Source organism: Gymnogyps californianus, chromosome 5 (assembly GCF_018139145.2).
Source record: "Gymnogyps californianus isolate 813 chromosome 5, ASM1813914v2, whole genome shotgun sequence".
NCBI lineage: Eukaryota > Metazoa > Chordata > Aves > Accipitriformes > Cathartidae > Gymnogyps > Gymnogyps californianus.
Window position 1 is genome coordinate 48,461,264 of NC_059475.1, and position 19,870 is coordinate 48,481,133.

At 37.8% G+C, this 19,870-nt stretch overlaps 1 protein-coding gene across 1 annotated transcript in view; it reads right to left on the reverse strand.

The window, feature by feature from the left end:
- Nucleotides 1–19,376, reverse strand: part of CEP128 (centrosomal protein 128) — a 134,715-nt gene extending 115,339 nt beyond the window's left edge. Inside the window, exons 1-7 of the mRNA XM_050897610.1 lie at nt 19,326–19,376; nt 14,614–14,774; nt 13,062–13,148; nt 9,366–9,489; nt 8,314–8,435; nt 5,729–5,820; nt 4,920–4,992 (exon numbers count right to left, since the gene is read on the reverse strand). Of these exons, the coding sequence (XP_050753567.1) occupies nt 4,920–4,992; nt 5,729–5,820; nt 8,314–8,435; nt 9,366–9,489; nt 13,062–13,148; nt 14,614–14,760 (645 nt within the window). The 5' untranslated portion in view covers nt 14,761–14,774; nt 19,326–19,376. The remainder of the gene's footprint in view (nt 1–4,919; nt 4,993–5,728; nt 5,821–8,313; nt 8,436–9,365; nt 9,490–13,061; nt 13,149–14,613; nt 14,775–19,325) is intronic.
- Between the last annotated feature and the right edge of the window lie 494 nt (nt 19,377–19,870).

The window sequence follows — 19,870 nt, forward strand, 5'->3', positions numbered from 1 at the left end:
GATGAATATTTCACAGATTAAAAGCCATGCGCAGGACTCTTGTTTATAACAAATAACTGCTTTTTTTTTCCTTCTGGAACATTTCTGCTTATTTGCTCCACAAAGCAGTTAATGTACCACCTAAAAACGTAGTTCCTCCAACATAACATTTATCCAGTCTACACTGGTGTAGACATCATCTCCCACAAGAATTATGTTCCCTGTTTTTGTAGCCTCTCTGACGTTCCTCAGTTTGTCACAGAGCCTGTGACACACAACAACAGAGATGAAAAAAAAAGGAAAAATTAGAAGCAGTTAAGTGTTAACTCATTAATTAGTACATGCAGAAGAAACTCTAAAACTCACTTCTCTTGCTTTATCCCAAATGATGCTGACTCAGGACAACATTTCTACCGTAAGAGCATGTATCTTGTCCTCTGGATCTTAACAAAGGCCTCAGTGTAGACAAGTGATTCACTGAAGAACGGTACAAAGAATATGGAGGTTCTACATAACTGCCATGAAATGCTAGCACTAAATTATTGCATTCACAACATATTACAATGTGATTTCAAGGATGCATTTTTAGCAACACAGACTACTTGAATGATAATCATGACAGAGAGCTGTGTCTCTGCGTAAGGCTTTCAGGTAGCAGCAAAATCTATGAAAATGGATTAGGCTATCAAAAAGTTCCCCCACCACCAATTAAACACAAAGAATAGAATGTCCTGTTTAAAACCAGGGTGACATTTAAGTCATGCAGCTAAATATAATCTTGTGGAAGATGCTGGATGCTTAATCTACAAAAAGCAACATCCTACTTCTTGAATTTTTCTCCTGCTTTTCAGCTTTCCACTGTTATTTCTAGTGCACAAGTCCTGCTGACTGAAATCTATTTCAACAGATTTTTATTCCATTTCTTGTTATGACCTATTTTATCATCAATGCAGACTTGAAACAGAAGTCTTAAAAATCACAAAAATAGCAAACTTCTTTCACAGATGTCACTTTAAATATTGTTAAACTTTTCCCTCATGGCAAATGATAATGTGTGATACACATTTTACAAGTCACCTGTGCAGTGCCAAAAATCCCTATATCAGATCTTCTGAAGGACAGTTCCTTATCTGACAATAATCCTGGCTCTCTGAGATATCATAACCACATTAACTCCATGAGACCCATTTCACTTGACATTGCCATCTTTTTCCACAGACACAGCCTACACTAACCTTCTAATGGCACCATCTCAATTAAGTATCTACTTAATTTTAACAAATCTGTGCTTTGGTGCAGTTGCTTTTTATGCATAAAGATCAGCTTGTGCTATTTGGGATGTGCTTCTATACCAGGAGATTGCAACAAAATATCCAAGAGTGCTATCTTATATAACCATAAAGTAAGTAAACATTCTGTCAATTGTTTATAGGTCTGTATGGACATTCCTCTAGCAAACACCCAAATTCTTTTCAAGAAAAAAGGAATCTCACAAAATGTCTAGATAAGAGATTTTGATATAGAGAGAGTTGTAGAACCCACAGTCTTTATACCAAAACTGCACGTAGATTCTCAAGTACAAGGCCATGGAGAGTGCTTGATTTGAAACAGGCATCCAACTATGCCTGTGTCACCACCTCAGATGTCCTCTGGTTTTTATACTGGGGTTGAAAAGGCTCCCTTTAAAGGTAAAATTAATGTGCATTGATGTGTTGTGTGGCTCTTAAAAAAGTATTCACATTCAGCATCAAAAAGGCTCTAAGAATCATAACCTCTAATAAAAATAAATTCTGAACTAGTGACTCAGAACAACTGTAGTGACTGGACCTTCATCACCATGCATCTATATACAGGCAATTTTCAAACACCACTGAATATACTGAACAGTACAGCTGTAAGAATTTAGCTATGTGTCCCTACAGAAATGAAGACTTAAGGACACTGAACTGAAAAGAATGTTTCTACCGTGAACTCATCCTGTCAAATTATCAAGATTTCAAGTTGACAATTTATTGCCAAGAATCATAAGGTAGAATACAAACACAAGGATGGCAATGTTGGAGGTGATAAACAAACACTCCAAAGCAAAGTGATAAAGGCACTAAGGACAAAAGTTCCTGCACAACTTTGCATAAGGAAGTTGTGAGGAAAAAAGTATTTCCTCCTACCAATCTCACTTTCACCAATGAGAAATCAATTCTGAATTACATAATCTCATTAGAAGAATTCCTAAACACAGACAGGTACTAAAGGATCTCAAAAATCTACAATAACAGACCACAGTTTCTACACACACTCTAATCTCATGCTTTGCTACGCTCATTAGAGTTATTTTTATTCTTACCGTCCATACTAAATTCCCCTCTTTTGCATTTACCTCATCTCACCCATTCTGCCAGCCTCATCAGTGTAACAGTAGATCATTAGGCTTTGAACAACGGCAAAGGATCCACACCTAGTATCAGAGAGCACAGGTAAAGAAGCAGTGCAGAATGTTGCTACCACTGGGCTTTTTCAGTGGTATGGAATTGCCTGGATACAATGAGTGGTTAAGCATGTCAGAATTCTTCAGCCTGAAGAGAAAGGGAATCCTTTGAAGAAACTGAACAACTTCCTCCAATGAAAATCAGGGATGAAAAAGCAGTTAGATTAAAAAAAACCTACATCAACAAAAAAAGCCAACAACAAAAAAACAAACCAAATCAAACACACCAACCAAAACATACCAAACACACACACACACAAAACAACCGAAAAAAACAAACCACCACAGAAGTGGCAGCTCCTCTCACAATATGCAATCTATCTGGAGAACTTCTTGCTATAGGGCAAGTAAGATGATCAAGATATGCAAGTTATAACAAAGACTGGAGAAGTTCCAGAAGAGAAATCCACAGAGGGATTACTAAGCACAGAAAGTACAGAGATCAATTCCAGACCAAGAAGCTCCCAAGCCACAAGTGATTAGACTAGTATTGTGCAGAATTACCATCAGATGCCTTTGTATTCAATATTGTTCACTAAACATCCACTTTTTGACGATTCATCATACATGGCTAGATCTTTCCTAACTACATATCCATTCTGCAAATTGAACCCCAGCAATTGTTTTAACCTTTCAAGGAATTCTTTGAATGAGTGGCCTTTTTTATTTTTCCCCCTTTTCTTTTTTTCCTCTCCTCTTTCAGGTCTTCTCTCCATTTGGCCAATGTTCTTCCTAAAGATAATAAGCAGCAATGAGCAGAATGTTCCAGCTGAAGTCTTATAGTCCTACACATGAAAACCATCTCACTGCAGCTTACTGCAGCATTTGTGTCTTCACTAAAAGAATGTCATTAAACACTTCAGCTTTCATAGCTTTATTGGATGATAATGTTCTCTCCCAATTAAGAGACTTATTCTTCTGGTATTCCCCAAACTACAGAAGGCTTCCTTGTCACACTTCACATCTCATTTTTTTCTTTCTCTCAGGTCAAATGTTGTAACATTCAATTTCAAATCTTGAAATCCTACTATAGGAGGTCACAAAGAGCTAGTTACTTCTTTCATTAATGAAAAGACAGTGACTGCCAGCATCCTAGAGGATTGAGGAGGAAGGTTTGTTTCTCTCATTCAAAGGTATTGAACAGTTGTAGTGTAGCCAGCTGTAGCAGCTATTTTCTTGAGAACCATCTTGGTTAAAACTTACTGAGTTTGCTAATTTCCTGGTACATGAAAGAGAAAAAAAAAGTATACTGAGAAGTAGGACACAACAAGTAAAACCCAGTTTTGCAAGTATCAAGAATTCTTTATCAGATAAACTTATTTTATCCTACCAGACTATTAGGAGAAAGCAGAGCTAACATTCTAATTTGTTAGCCTGTTGACAGGCTGTTATATTTTTCTAGGAAGGCTGACAAGGCAAGTCTTCCTCCACTGATGGATTCTATCATATCAAGCATATAACTGGTACTGATAGATTACAGTCTCTTGAATCCCTGTCCAACTTCATCTAGAGTCAGGAACTTATAAAAGTACAATTATTAAGTCTGCTGGTGCCAACAAGTGGTCTGTGCCAACAATATTATCAGTGACAAACACATCCCTAAAGCTCTTAACAGAGCATTTAGTACCAATTCATGCAATTTTAGGGCAAGATGAATCACCTATGGGAAAATAAGGACACACAACACTTGCTCTGAAAAGTCAGCATTGCTACTGATACCACATTAATACTTACATAATGGATACACTCACGTCTTATGCGTCGAGAACTACCTACAGGATTTTCACCTCCTAACTACTGGGGAGATTCTCAACTTCTCTTGTTCCTACAGCAATACGCTGTTTGACTTCCATCACAATAGCAGATCTCTTTCATATTTAAGTGATATAGACTGCAGTTAGTCTGCTTCCAGCAGATACAGGAAGCAAAAAAGAAGATACTATCATGGCTGTCCTGCCTCCTTTGTTACATTTGTCACAAAGCCTTCAGAGAAGAGTGCAGCCCAAAGAGACTCCTCCCGTTATGCCACACAGATGATAAGGATTGAAAACGACAGGGAGGGAGGGAGGAAGAGGAAACAATATTATTCATCATCATAACATGGGAAAGCTTGTATCTTTCAAAAGGTATCTTCAACAAGTATGATAGTGTTCAAACCAATGTTCAAAGTTAAAAAGTAGCTTTCTCCAAGACCATGAATTTTGAAACAGAAAAGTTCACTACATACACACTTGTAAAACACTCACTTTAAACAAGTACCTGAAATATAAAACTTATCTTGCTGATTTCGTTATGGAAGGGCAACATTATAACAACCTATAGTAGCCTAGATAAGATCATGTTCAGATATACGTACTAATATGTGGTACTGATTACCAACACACATTAAACTAGAAGCCCACATCCTGCTTAGAATACTAAATATAAATCATCTTTTCATGTTAGTCACACTCACCATTTCTTGTCTTTGGGACTCAGTGAGCTTTTCAGACAATTCTTCTAGAGTCTTTCTTAATTCAGCATCAGTCCTTCATAGAAAAATATAGGTAAGACAATATTCTACAGTGCAAAAACTAAATATCAACTGTGATAACCTTAAGCAGCAACAATCTCTTGATTTTTATGCTACTTCAATTTATTCTACAGCCTCTAAATTCCTAGCATAATTAAAGACCAGCCTCAAGTGGAAAATTCATGATAAAAAGCATTTCCATTCCTCAAGTGAAGATAACGGAGTATCTAGTTTGAAAGGCTAGGTATCAGGTCAACAAGTACAAAATTATGAACACGTCTACACAGTCCTTTTGAACAGTACTAGTTCCTACTAGGAATTAGCAGACTAATTCCTGTTATTGCTATGAGACAAAGCACCATATATTGAGACAGTATGTACTTTGAAAAAACATTATGGCCTGCATGAGAGCTTGCCCTCAAGAGACTCCTGTACAAAGAACAAATAAGGAGCAAAGTTGTAATAAAAGAAATTCCCAAGTCCTTGTTGTTTTGTCCATATATAAAAAAAGGAGGGAAGCACCACATATACAAATCAGAATTGATGGGCATTATTTACATTTATAAATACTGCACAGGATGACATGGAACAAGCAGTTCATAATACTGCTTTCATCTATGTTTTGCAATCCCCCACTCTCCCCAAAATTATTTATTTTAAATACAAAAGAACAAAGGAGTTTAAGAATTATTTAAAACCATAACAATTATTTTCCACACTATTCTTCACATGGAGTTATAGCCTGTTTATACCGATTTCTTCTTGAAAGCTCCCGACTGATGTCATCTCCTAGGCGAACTTGTTCACTACTGAGATCTCGAAGAGACTGATGGAAAGAATGCAGCTGTAAATTAAATTAAAGTAAATTAAACAAATTAAGCCAAGGCTTAGGAACCCTTTTTTCTGGGATACTCCAAAAATACCTATATAACTATATACACACTTTTTAAAATAAAGCAGATAAAAATAACCTACAAAATAACAAAATTCCATGAATTACAGATGAGCTTGGATGAGTAGATGAGGCTTGCATGCTTCTATTTCAATCAACCCTTTACAACACTTGCTCACTGAAGTTTAATTTTCAGTACATTATTTGCTAAACCAGGTTTCCCAACTATGTTTTTTTTCTATGGTTCAGAGCTTCGTCATTTTGGTTACCTGACACTGCACCATCTTTTTTAACTTAATGCAAAGCAAGTTGAAAGATCTGAACAGGTCAAGCCAGTAGAGACACATTTCCTGCTAATAAATGCTAGTATAAGTGAAACAAAGTTCTGCCCAGCTATATATATTACTATAAAAAGATGGCATATGAAATTGGAAGTGACCAAGCAGAACACTATGATGTATTCAGGAACTACCAAAGCACTGAGGAAAAGTATTTTACCTTGCCCAAGACTTTACATACTTTACTAGAACGATTTCTTCAGAGCTTGGGGGAAAAAAAAAAAAAACCAACCAAAAAAACCAACACACAACAACCACATCTATTTTCCTCTGTAAAATCTCCCATTTCCCCCATTCAGCAGGCCCCCAATTTATAGTCAAAGTTTTAAGGGAGCAGATAAAAAAGTAATAGGTCATCCATCCTTCATAGGATAAAAAGTGACAGTTAATCCACCCTAATCCAACCTACTGCTGTCAACAGCTCAGTGGCCAGGACCATCATTACAAAAAACCCTGGTTTATAATATCCCCTTGTTCTATGCCCAAGAGTTAAACCTGGATCTTCCACAGCCCAGTTGACGGCCCTCAACATTCAGACACAGGCACTACCATCTCCCCTGTGTGACTAACCAGGAATTTCAACCTGACCCAAGAGACTTTGAAAAACACAGCATATTTTCAGAATGTATCAGTCTAAGAAGGAGAGAGACTGAAATGTGTTAAAAGCCCATTCAGCTGGAAAATTACCTTAGCTAGAAGCAGTCAGAATGGGAATAAAGGGACTGTGGTTACAGAAAGAAGAAAAAGCCACAGCTTTAGTTAATCAGTACTGCTTTATCTCTGCCCCGATTTCTACCTGTGGTCATGATCAATGAATACTTCTAGTTCATCATTCCTCAAAGCACTATACTCTTCTTACAAAATAGTTAATGATTGAGTAAAGCCATATTCACTCACTGAAAAGCAAGAATAAGGAATAACCAGCATTTATCATCAAAACAGGAAAAAGCTATTTGCTTACATAGTTACTTAATATAAACTAGGAATTTTATATGCATTGCAGGAACTCCCTTGAATAAAATTTCTAAGATATTTATAGAATATTTAGAAGTAGTCTAAAATAGTTCTAAGCTTTTTGGAAGCTTAGGAGGAAGATTTCATATAACATTATTTCCTTCCAAGGATTATGTTCCACACTAACCTTGGTGGAGGAAGGAATGGAGGGAGAAGTAGACTGAAAGGACAATGAAACAGGCTTAAATAGAAGTCTAGGAATTTCTGTTGCAGTCAGACTTCCCAAAAAGTCAACTGAGAGAATGTATTGTGGTTAAGTTTAAAATTAATTATTTGGAAGTTGAGACTGATTTAATAAAGTCAACATGAACACTTTACAATCAGCTGCTTTAATATTAGTCATAATACATTTCTCCTGGACAAATTAGTCCACACAGAGGGATTCACTCAAGCAGGTCTAGCCACTCTGCCTGAAACAACAAAAACAGGTTCTGAAATCTCCTCTCTATCTGTAGGATATAGAAAGCCTATAATCTCATCCATTACAGTAATTAATGTATTTTTTCTGAAGAGTCTGCATGTAGACACAAATTGAGGGGTATGAAAGTTACCAGTGCCATACATATCCTCTCCTCCTCGCATCATCTGCCTGAAGTACGGGGTCAAATTATCCCACTCACAGGTCAGATCTAGAATTAAGATGGAGAACTAGCTTCCTCAAAATCAATCCAGGCTACACTGAAGTAAACAGCAAAAGCACTAAGATCCTCTGCCATTAACTAAAGCAGAACAATCCCCTTTATAGCCACACTGGATTTCAGCATGTAGGTGAGTGTTAATCACATATTCAGAGATTATTTTGTTTTCCTCATACATGACCTAAAAAGTACATAGATTTTCATACATTCCTTTTGATATCACTACCATCTGCACCTTTTTCTCTATAATGATACATTTGCATGAAACTTCATAACACTGACAGATACAAGAGGTGACTGCCTAATGAAGAATGGCATGTAACATTGAAAGCACACTTCATAGCTGAAACATTCTTAGCTGCACCATCAGAATAACCTCATTTGATGTAAAAGCGAAGAGCCTGGTGACCACATATTGCCTATTTGGGGAAGCAAGTCCCATTAGTGCTCTGTACCTGGTCCAAATTATCTGCCTCATTGACAAATCGAACACTTGCAGATCTAGACCTTCGGTGTTTATTGCCCTGTGAGTCTCCATAATCCCTGAGAGGAGAAGTAGGCAGGAAGTGGTGGTTCCCTTTATGAGATAAGAGATAAAAAAAATAAGTAGGAAGACAAAACTTTGTATGGGAAATTTTTCATTTTGCTTCATGAAAAGCATGTGTTTCATCTTGCCAATATGCTTATGGGCCACGTTACAGACAAAACAACTACTAAAGTTACATAAAAAGCACAGGCATACTTCTTGTTTAGCTCTTCCCAGGATTCTTCTTCAATTTAAATATCTCTAGAATACATGTATGTGATGGGTAAGAAAGAGGTTTCCTTTGTTCCTCCAAGGAATAGGTAGTTTTTCCCTCAAATTTTATTTGCCGAAGCAACAGCTCCACCTGGATCTATTATAGCTTCAAACCGCAGTACTTCACAGCTTTTACATTAGAAAAATGAAAGTTTTAGAGCTTTCTACCAAAATACCTTAAATGCTACTTCTGGGAGGAATGCTCCTCCCAAATACACTTTTTCCTAAAATATAATGAATTTTCAGAGAGACGTACAAGAAAAAACTACTTTTCTGTAGGTTATACATTGGTTCAGTTTTTCCTTTTCCACTGAGCCTTCAAAAAGCTAGATTTAACATCTAACTTTCCTTTTTGCTGTGAAGCAAGCTTCAGAAGCTGCAATATCTTTTGGATTTAGCTTTAACTTGTATGTACCTACAACTCATGCAGTGGACATGGAATTTTTTCTACTGAAAGAATCAATGTTTCATTTAGATCTCTCGGGATATCAGCAGAAAAGATTACGTAACAGAAAGCTATAAGAAGTTAACAAATAAACAACTGTATAACTTAATGCAGGTCTCCTGAATTTCTAAACTGAATTTCTTCGAAGTAATCAATGATGACTTTTCATGCCACTATCTTTACACATTTTTCTTAATTTCCTCTTTCCATACAACAGCTATATCATACAATTTAAGTATACTCAAGCACCTTAAGTATTTTACCTGACACTCCCCCATCCAGATCACTAGGGTATAAGCTTGAGAGAGAAGCACTTCTCATTCCAGAGTTTCGGGTTAATCGTTGGCTCCTTAATTGACCTATAGATTGTTCCAGTGTTTCTTTTAACTGCAGAGAAATTACAATTTACTGAAATATGAACACAAACTGATTAAAAAAAATGCATGTAAAATATTATTTTTCAAAAAAGTCATTAAGAGAATCAAAACCATTTTTAAGGCAACTATAGCTATGAATTAATAACAGCTTTTCTTCAATATCTCGTATGTCATATGTTTTGCTATAGTTATGGGAATGTTTCCAACATTGGCAGCTTCAAATATCAAGTTTCTTAAAACAGTGGTGCAACACACCAGGAAAACTCGAAAGAAAAGTGTGTCTCCTACAACCAAAGTAAGACCTATTTGCCAGCAATGCTCAATAACAGCCCTGCAAAATCCAGAAAACAACTTCAAAGAAATTTTTTTTTAATTGGAATTTTTCTACCAGCCCTACCTGGATTCAATTTGACATATGGCTATCAAATTTCACTAAGCAGCTTTACATCAAGCCCTACTTTTGGTAGTTACACTTCCAGAAAAGCAAACAGCCACTCCCAACTTAAGAGTTCAGAACTAACTATATTCCTAAGTTCCTCGTTTTTCAAATCTGCATCTTATTTCCTAAGATTGCATTTGCTAACTTTGGTTCTTAGCCACTCGCCTTTGTCACACCTTTATTTGACAATCCACAAAACATCAATTTCTAAAGTTCACCTTTTCTCTCCCTAATAGAGGCTTGTATACAATGGTTAAAATGCTGCTTTATTCTTGCAGAATTATACACACTGCGTTGGATCTCACTCTGCGCTGCACTTTTTTCCCAAAGCATAAAACACTACTTTAAATCTTTTCTGAATCTTTCAATGCTTGTTTAGGATCTTTTTAAAGTACTATGTTTTCATTATATGGTATTATTAAAACAACTTCATTATTCACTATGAAACTCTCAAACCAAAAACCTTAAGGATTTTCTAACCTTAAGCTTTCTCAAAAAGACAGAGGCTAGTTGAGGAAAAAAGATACAACAATGCATGTATGTAACAAAAGATCACTTTTGTATTCAAAAAGCTAAAACTTTAAAAAAATTCTTGAAAATGCCAGAGGATCAAAGAAAGAACAGCAATAACTCAATTTTCAAATCTAACTTGACTCTGTCAAAGACTTATCTTGCATCTTTAATAAGGCAATAAAAACTCTGAATTAAGCTACAGGTGCTCAGTTCTCATGCTTTAGCTTTACAGCACTCATTTTTATCCTTTCTCCATGAAAACACAGCTGGATTTTTTTTTTTTAAACAAAGAACCATGACAGTGTCCAGAATTAACAACCTTACTCTTCAGTCTGTTTCTTCAGAACAGAACAACGGCCAAAAAATTGTTTAAAAATTTTGAGTTATAATTTACATTATCAACATCATTATATTTTAAGGTATTTGTGTTCTCTTAAAAAACAACTTAATTATCAAAAGAATGAAGAGAAGCTAGTGACAGTAGAACAGAGATATTAAAAACCACAAATTTGATAGTATAACATTAATATTCACCAATCTGAATTCCATTCCTTGACATCTCATCTATAAGCTGTTTAAAACCCATCAAAACAGTCCCTAACATTTTGGTCCTTTCCCATTTCTTCTTTTTTTTGTTTCGTTTTTTGGGGTTTTTTTTACATTTATTTAAAGAGACAAACATCAGTGCCATCAGAAAAAATAAAATTTAAAAAAAAAAATCTCTCTCAAAGGCTGATTACTTTTAAACCTCTCCAAAGCCTCACATGAGCAAAAAAAACCCACCCCAAAACATTCTCTCCTCCCTCTCTCTCCCTCCTCCCCACCCCAAAGAGCAGAATGGAACCTTTTCTCTACTATTGCTGTCCTCCAGGGACATAATGAAATCACAGACCAACAGTGAACTCAGGATAACAACATTCCTCTGGAACAGAGCACATACAAAGAGTACAATGTTCCCACCGCTAGAGAATCGACAACAGCAACAATGAAATAAAGTTCTGAGCAGCAAACCTTCCTGACCCTGTAAGTTACGTAGCAAGTTTTGCATTGATTCACAGGCAGACACCAGGCACCTCAAAGTGGGGTGGTGAGACTAATTTATAAATTAGAATGGAAAACAGCTCCTCAGCAGCCCAACAGTCACCAATTCATAAATGCAAATATGCTATACAACGGTCTGAAGAAAGTCTTTTTTAAGGAAAAGATCACAAAGAATTCAAGAATCAGACATTACAATATTCAGCATAACTGACAGAACCTAAACACATATCCCATTTGGAGAAAAATATTCTTAGATAAACAGTCTTGTCTAATATGGTAGAAATGCTTGACCGACTATCATTGTGAAAAAAAACCCAACACATCGCCATCCAAATGAGTAATTTATTCAAGTTTTTCTTAAATATTTATTATAGAAAGAAAACAGATTCACTACTTTCTGATCCCAGCTGCTTCTTCCCACGTACCAAATACATACAACATCTGTTCTATGTAAATGGAAACTTCTGCTTCAGAAAGGGAAAAGGAACTCAGAGAAACATGCTATCTTTACTAATAAGACTGATTTTAGTCTATCCGTTTTAAAGCTCAAGCAGAAGATGGTTAGAATCTCTAGATTTCTCCTCCACTTGAGCCATAACCAAAAGCCGCCTAGCATGACTAAGAAGAATGAACATTAAGTCAAAACTAAATCTGAGCGATGTCTCATTCACCTTGATGTTTCCTAATAGAAAATCTTTCCAGAATAACGACGTTGAACTACATTTAGTATCAGCATTTGTTAAAAACAGACAACCTTAAATGGTTCCAATGCCCACCAGAAATTCCACAAATTCAATACCTAAGTAGAGCTTATAAAGACACAAACAGCATTCAAACAGAAGAAAAATTGAGGCATATAATATCCCCAATTACTTCCATGCAGAGCTTGTGCATACTGATTTAGCAAGCATGCTGTCTGAAGAAAGCAAGCCTTCTTTTCTACATACTTGCTTTTTCTCTCTTTCTCTCTACCCTCACATGCAAAATATTCCTATATCTCATATGTGTGTTTCAAGGCAGCACCTGCTGCAGTTTGTTTGTAACCAAGTTACAAACCTCTCTTGCTTTACCAGCACGAATTTGTTTTACTTTCTGTGTCTAGACACCTGTTTTCAAACTTGTAGAAGCTTGATATTTATGAGAATTTCACCCCTTCTGCAATTTAGAGGAAGCTGGTCAACAGATTCAGAAGCTGTTGTAGAATGACAGGAAAAAAAACCTACACCAGTATGATCACAATCTCATTCCCTGCTGTAATTCAGCTTTTATCTTATCACTTATTCATGCAAAAGAAATATGTTCCCTAATACTCTATTTCAGCTACACACCTTATACTTGGCATAGTATCATAACATAACAATCTATTTGATGCTTATGAACCAGAAAAGTAATGAAGCTACAAAACCTGCCAGAGTTTCGTTATATAACATATTACTATAGTTTGATTTAGATTGCTCAAATAAATATGAAAAGTTTCTGTTTACATCTACTTAACTCGATATATTCTGTCCATTACTACCAAGTTTTCAGCTATGAATACTATTAACAGAAAAGATTTAAGAAGTTAAGATAAACTGAAAGTTGCTCACAGTTGCTATTGCTTCGTTTTGTTCCTTGTTGTATTCTCTGTATTGTCCTAGCAAATGGTCAACATGTCTTAGATTTCTGTTGGTATCCTTAAAAAAAAGTTTGAGGAAGAAAAGTTAAAACAGAAACCTCCTCTAATCAAACATTACTGTTGTCTTTATTGTTCTTGGTTTATAAGAGTAAACTGATAACAGAAGTGCTTTTTAAAGGGTCTAAACCTTCAAAATCCTATTCAGGTAACCAGAATCTGAAGATGTACAGCGTGGCTAAAGGGAAGGGGGGGTGGAATCAGCACCCAAAACCAACAAAACCAACAAAACCACAAAAAACCCACACTATTATTTACGGTACAACAGTAAGGCCTCAGCTTCAAATAAAAAGTTTTGTAAGTTTCAGCCACTCTGTAGAAAAACCTTTTTAATCCAAAGATCTTAACATCACCTGCCTGTAAAACAGAATTAAGTTAACAGAGAAATAACAACTTTTTGAAGATCAACGCATTAGGTAACGTCTCTGCATAAGGTCTCTGCATGAGCACTCACTGACCAGATGAAGAGCTGGATCAGATGGCAGATCTGCTGAAAAGCAGTCCACAAAAAGCAATTAGCTTAAAATCAGAATTTCAGAAGAGCAGCTAGGAAAAGGTTAGACAGAAACAGGACAATACCAAAGAGTCTCTTTTAAAAAGTAGTCAGATTCTATTCTTATTAACTCATCTCTTTTCTAGCTGGAGGATTATTTTCCAGCTAAGAAGTTTTGAAGTTTAGATTCAGCATTCTATACAGATTTTTCTCTTCTCACATATTAAAAAGAAAAAAAAAAAATATTGCCGGCCAAATAACACTTCAACACAAGTGATAATACATAAGCCCACCCACTCTAGGTATTCAGAACTGCCAGCCAGCGAAGAATGGGAATGACTTCTCAAGCAATAAATGGTCTCAACATAGCTAAATGTCTCCTCCCACTTGCAAAAGAGATTCAGAGATTTCCTCCGCTGTCTCCACTGAAGAAGCAGGAATTAAATGGAACACTTTTTCCTGCTTGGGTATGGATCTCTTAGAAGTTTACAAATACTGCTTCTCACTGTACTGTTCCCCATTGAGAAAATATTTTAATTGTAAGCTCTATCATGAGGGAATTGACTGCCTACCTATTTGCTTTATCAGGAATTGGGAAATTTACAAGTACAAGACAACAAAGATGGGGCTGGAACTTTCTGCTACAAAATTTAATGCCTCTTGTGAGAATCTGACAAAGTTTATTTGGCATTATTCAGTTTGGTAACTTTATAAATAGTATTACCAAACACATCATTGTTTCTAACAACATTCTACTACTGTCTGAAATAATGGCTGTATAAAAGTGTAACAAGCCACATACTTTCAGCTCAAAGGCAATATGATCAATTTCCAAAAAACCTTTTTGGTTTGCACAGAAAGCAATGTTTCCCATCAGTACAGTATTTTCCACAAGTTCAGAAATGAAAATTTGATCCTATGTTACAGAAATGCAGACTCTATAAATACTTTAAAATCATATTTTGTAAACAACCTGTAAAGTGCTTGCTAAAGCATGGATCTTCTCTGTAACTTCTTCAGCACCATAGTTCCGAGCTCTGTTGTGCGATGCTCTCAAAGGTGGCCGCCTTCCTATTCGACCCCTAAGAAAGTTGTCTGAATCACTGGATGAATCTGCCATTAGTATCTTGAAACCTAGGTAGGAAAACCAGAAAAAGTAATGAATGTTAAATCCTGATTGTAACTGAACAGTCTCTGACTTGCACAATATTCCCAAAGCAACTTCATAGACTCAGACTACATTTACATCAGCCTTTCTGGTTCAGGTCAGGAGGATGTACTTTTGAAGCAGATCTTCCAACTGCTCCTCAGTTATTATGTTTGTTCACACCATGAAGCAGTGCCAAGATGCAAGAGGCAGAGCCCATTAGGAGAGAACTAAATCAAAAGATGCACTCTCACTACTTCTAAGTGTTCAGTACCCAGGACAAGACCATAGCCCAAAGCAAGTTCTACCCCCAAAACATACAGTGGAGACATCAGGGCTTTATCAATTGTTCTGGTCTCTAGAACCATTCCCCTTTGCCTCACGCTACTTGCTAAGCTATATTCAGATTGGCCAGGCCAACTAAGACAAGTAACCCCAAGTAACTAACTGAAGCAAGTCTAAGAACCAGTATCTTAATGACTCAAGGAGAATTGGAGATATTATGGAAGAAAGCAAATGCAGTGTCTTAAAAAGAAGGGAAAGGAAAGAAAACTGTGCCCAAGAAGTTATAGACTAATCAACTTAAATACGTGGAAAAAATTAAAATAGACTATTTTAAGTTTCCAACAAAAGATCTGTTCTCCAAAAAAAAAAAAAAAAAAAAAAGGCAATGTATCTGTTGATATCAAATCAATCGATCTGGTAATGAGTAACTAAATTTGTTAAACAGGGAAGAAGCAGTAGACGTCACTTTTTTTTTTTTAAACCTTGGACACACATGACATTCACAAAAGTAAGCTAAAGAAACATGAACTAAAGTAAGCTTTCCTAAAACGGAAGCGAAACTGGGTGAGTATCAGAACTCATAGAGCAGTTAACAGAAATTGTCAAATTGGAGAGAGGTATCAAGTGAGAACCTAGAGTGAATCGACCATATATTTTCATTAAATGAGCTGATAATGTAATATAGTATGTTTATTAAGTTTGCAGCTGACACTATTTGTCCAACTGGACAAATACAGCAAGGAAAACAGAAGTTGGTAGGAGAAAGGAAAAAAAAAGGCTATTCAAGATCTTTAGTATTTCAAGTTGAATATGCATCAACAATGTCATGTTCTAGAAAGAAAAAGCTAACACCATACAAGATGTAAAAACAAGGGTAAAATAAACATTTTGTAAATTGTGAAATATTATTTCTTTTATCCAACATTAATTCGACATAACCCAGATTACTATGTTGATGCTGGGGCAATTCACTTGACTAGAATTCAAAAATTACTTAAGGCAGAAGAAATACGGCTTGTGAGGAAAGAATGGGGATTGCTGAGTCTTAAAAATGGCGAGGTAGAGGAGGGAAAATAGGATAACAATCATCAGACAAGGGAAAAGAAATTATTAAAAGCTTGTCGTGGTTTAACCCCAGCCAGCAGCTAAGCACCACGCGGCTGCTCCCTCACTCCCCGCCCCGGCTCCCAGTGGGATGGGGAGGAGAATCAGGAAAAAAAGGTAAAACTTGTGGGTTCAGATAAGAATGGTTTAATAACTAAATTAAAATATAATACTAACAATAATAATAATGAAAAGGAATATAACAAAAAAAAAGAAGAGGGAAAAAAAGAAAAAAAAACAGTGATGCACAACACAATTGCTCACCCACCTGCTGACCGATGCCTGGGCAGCGATCCACCCCTCCCGGCCTGCTCCCCTCCGTCCAAAACCAGGACGGAGCTACAGACAGCTATGACCGGTATAGTAAAGTCACATAGTAACTGATTAAAATTACAACCTTCAAAAGGTAGGTTAGACAGAAATTTTTTCTTAAACTATTTCACACTGCAGCAGTTTTCCTAAAGGTCACAGAATCACCATCATAAGATCTGTGTTAACAGCATCTGTTGGGAGAGACAGTCTGAGCCTACTTTGGGGAAGAGGAAATAGATTGGCAAACTCTTGACCTCCCTTTGGTCCTGTACTCAACACAAGAAAAGCCACAGTAAAGGTGTCATTCTTCTAGTCATTAGAGCTGAAGTTTCCCAAAGAAACCATGGATGATATTCAATTCTTATATTGTATTTTATATAGAGGTGTCTTGATGTTTTTCCAGAGCCTTATATTTAATTTTTAAACGGTTGTAAATTTGCATCCCCAGACTTGGATAGAAACCTTTCAAACATGAAAGGAGAGTAAATCAACGTACTCAGTCTGTGCTCAAGTACACCAATATTCCTTACATTTTCTGAAGTGATGAATTTGTCTCACCTTCCCTCCCCTTGTCTTACTAAAGCACATTTTTACTGCCAGTATCAGAATTCACTATTACAGTGCCTCTCACTCTAGTCAGCTGAAATTAAGTCTAAATGAGGCTGAGAAAGCATGAAACATGCTTTCCTGGGAAACAGGAAATATGGGATATTTTCAAAGACAGAGAAAAATGAAAGAAATAAAACACCAGTAGAAATAACAACATGGAATAATATTCATTTTTACCATACCTCGGTACAAAAAAACCCAAACAACTTGCTCTGTCCTGCACTTTATTACATCAAGCTGTGTTTTCCCCTCGATCTTTACCAGAACCTCATACAGACATCAGCAAGATCCATATTCCAGCACACAGACCACAGGTATCACCGATAAGCATGAAATGAGACTTCTCTCAAACAAGTTCGGCGTCATCTCTTCTAGAGTAATTTTTAATTCCTTCTAGAACTGCAGTGTCAGTTCTCTAGGCTAAAACATCTCTTTCTGATCTTACCAAGCATGATAAGCAGCACAGTCACTCAAAACCCAATAAGCAACTGATTCAGTGATCAATTTCCTCCAAGCTTAACAAAGGTTTTCAGTTTCAAAGCATTTTGTGAAAATGTCTTTAAGACACCAAGTAAAGTGGAGACCCTATTAATGGCCATACTAAGAATTGAGCACAAGATCAGCCTCATTAGGGATCAGAAATTCACCCGAGACATTAATCCACAGGAATCTAATCTTCATCTACTCATGGACCTATGTACCAGCATATTTTGCCTGACTGTTACCATTCTTACAGTTGCAACACATTTAATTTTAATGATCATAGCAAACAGTTGATGGTCTGTATCTGTCATTATCTCAACTACAAAGTCATAGTAAATGTTGTTCGGGCAACTTAGATTCTTCAGAACTCCATTCACAGTTTCACAGGAAGCAAATTTTCCTTTCCTCCCAAACAGCAGAAAAGATTAATGGGTTTATTTTCAGCTGTCCAAAAATAGGCTCATTAAGATACTTACTGGCCAAAGCACCAAGGAAAGGCTAGTAAACAAGGTAAACATAAAAGAAAACACTAGACACAGGAGGATATTTTGTCTGAAGAAAACTTTCTATTTATGGTTAAGTAGCATTCCTCTTTGTTCTCAAGAGCAATGTAAGAGGAACCGTAAGTACTTTTAATATGAAGAGGTTTTGTTTCATACAAAGCAACATCCTCCTTTTTAAAGGAATTACAGAAGTTTCATTTTATATTTAAAAAAAATCATAAAGTAGAAATTTGTACAAACATTCTGTATGCACATTTGCCTATTAATTTAAACAAAAAAAAGCCTATTATCACTTTTTCCAAAAACCTAGACTGATTTCAGCAGCTGATCATACAACCTACTTGACAGTGAGAATCATTTGTCTTTTACTGGTTTTTAGTCTACCCAAACAGATTATAACCTTTCTTGCACTGAGGAAAAATATCAATATGTATTTTCCTTCCCTGTAGAAAACAGGGCATTTCAATTTCACTGAGGACTCTCTTGTTAAGAGATCTGCAAGGTAAAGCAAATACGAAGTACAGCTGAAAGTCTCAACAGCAAGTTCTCCAGCTCAAGTAAGCAAAAGATGAATTCAGTATACACAACCCGATTACTTCTCAAGCGTTTTTATTTGTTTAGCTCCACACAGACTAATCTATCACTAGGTAACTAACTTAGTGCTAAAGGCATGTTTGAAGCCTTATAGTTAAGACTGAGCATGACAAAAAAAATTTGATAGCCATTCCAGAAAGGGACAACATGACACCTGAAAGGCCCTTTCCTTCAGTGCTTCTAATTGAGCCAGGAGAAGTTTTCAAAAAGCCAGGAAGGTGATCCAACATGGTGACATTTCATCATCGTGCTTTCAGGCACCAGTACATTTTAGCGTCAACTTGTGACACCATGTTCCCAGCGCTCTTCAGCACCACGACACAGAAAACGGCTACTTCACACCGTTCACAAGTAAGCTCAACTAAATGCCCTCTGCAAATCCTCCTCCTGCCGTGCACGTATCAAACTTAGTAACACCTGACCTCATCTCTGAGGGCCTCTGGAATCTTTTGGCCCAGACAGGACCGTGAAAGCCCCGGGGGCAGCGGGTACAACCCCAGAACGGCGCCGGGCACGCCGACGGCCGGGCCTCCGCCAGACCCGTGGGCCGCCCCGGCTGCCGCCGCGGCTTGGGAGTAACCTCGCGGCCACCGCACCCTCCACCTCCCGCCGCAGCTCCCGGCTGCCGCGCCGCCCGGCGCCGCTCACCTCAGCGCCCGCCCTCCCGCGGCGCTCCGCACCCAGCCAGCCCCGAGCGGCAGCGCAGTCCCTTCCCGCACGCCAGTCTGGCCGTAGCCCCCGACTCTGCCCTTCCCGCGCCCCCAGCCCTCACGGCACAGCAGCTGCCGGAGGACGCCCCACCGCCCCGAGGCGAAGCCTGCCCCTTCCCCGGGCACACCCAACAGCCCCGCACACCTCCTCACCTCGCCGCTATGGCAACTTGAACTAGCCGCCCTGCCACCAGCTGCCAGAGCCGCCTTCCGGGCGCCAGGCCCGCCCTCCCCCCCGCAAGGCTCTGTGGGACGGGTAGTCCACGAGCGACAAGTCGGCCATGGGAAAGAAAGCCTGGAGGACTTCAGCTCCCAAGAGAACTTGCGGCGGCGACGCTGGCCGAGGCGAGTCGCGCGCGCCCGCCGGAGCGGTAACGGAAGGCCAGGCCCCGCCCTGCCGGGAAGCCGTTGGTCCTTCAGAGGGCGCGGCCGTGGGGTGTGGGCGGCGGCGGGAAGTCGCTCACGTACAAAGGTGTTTATAAA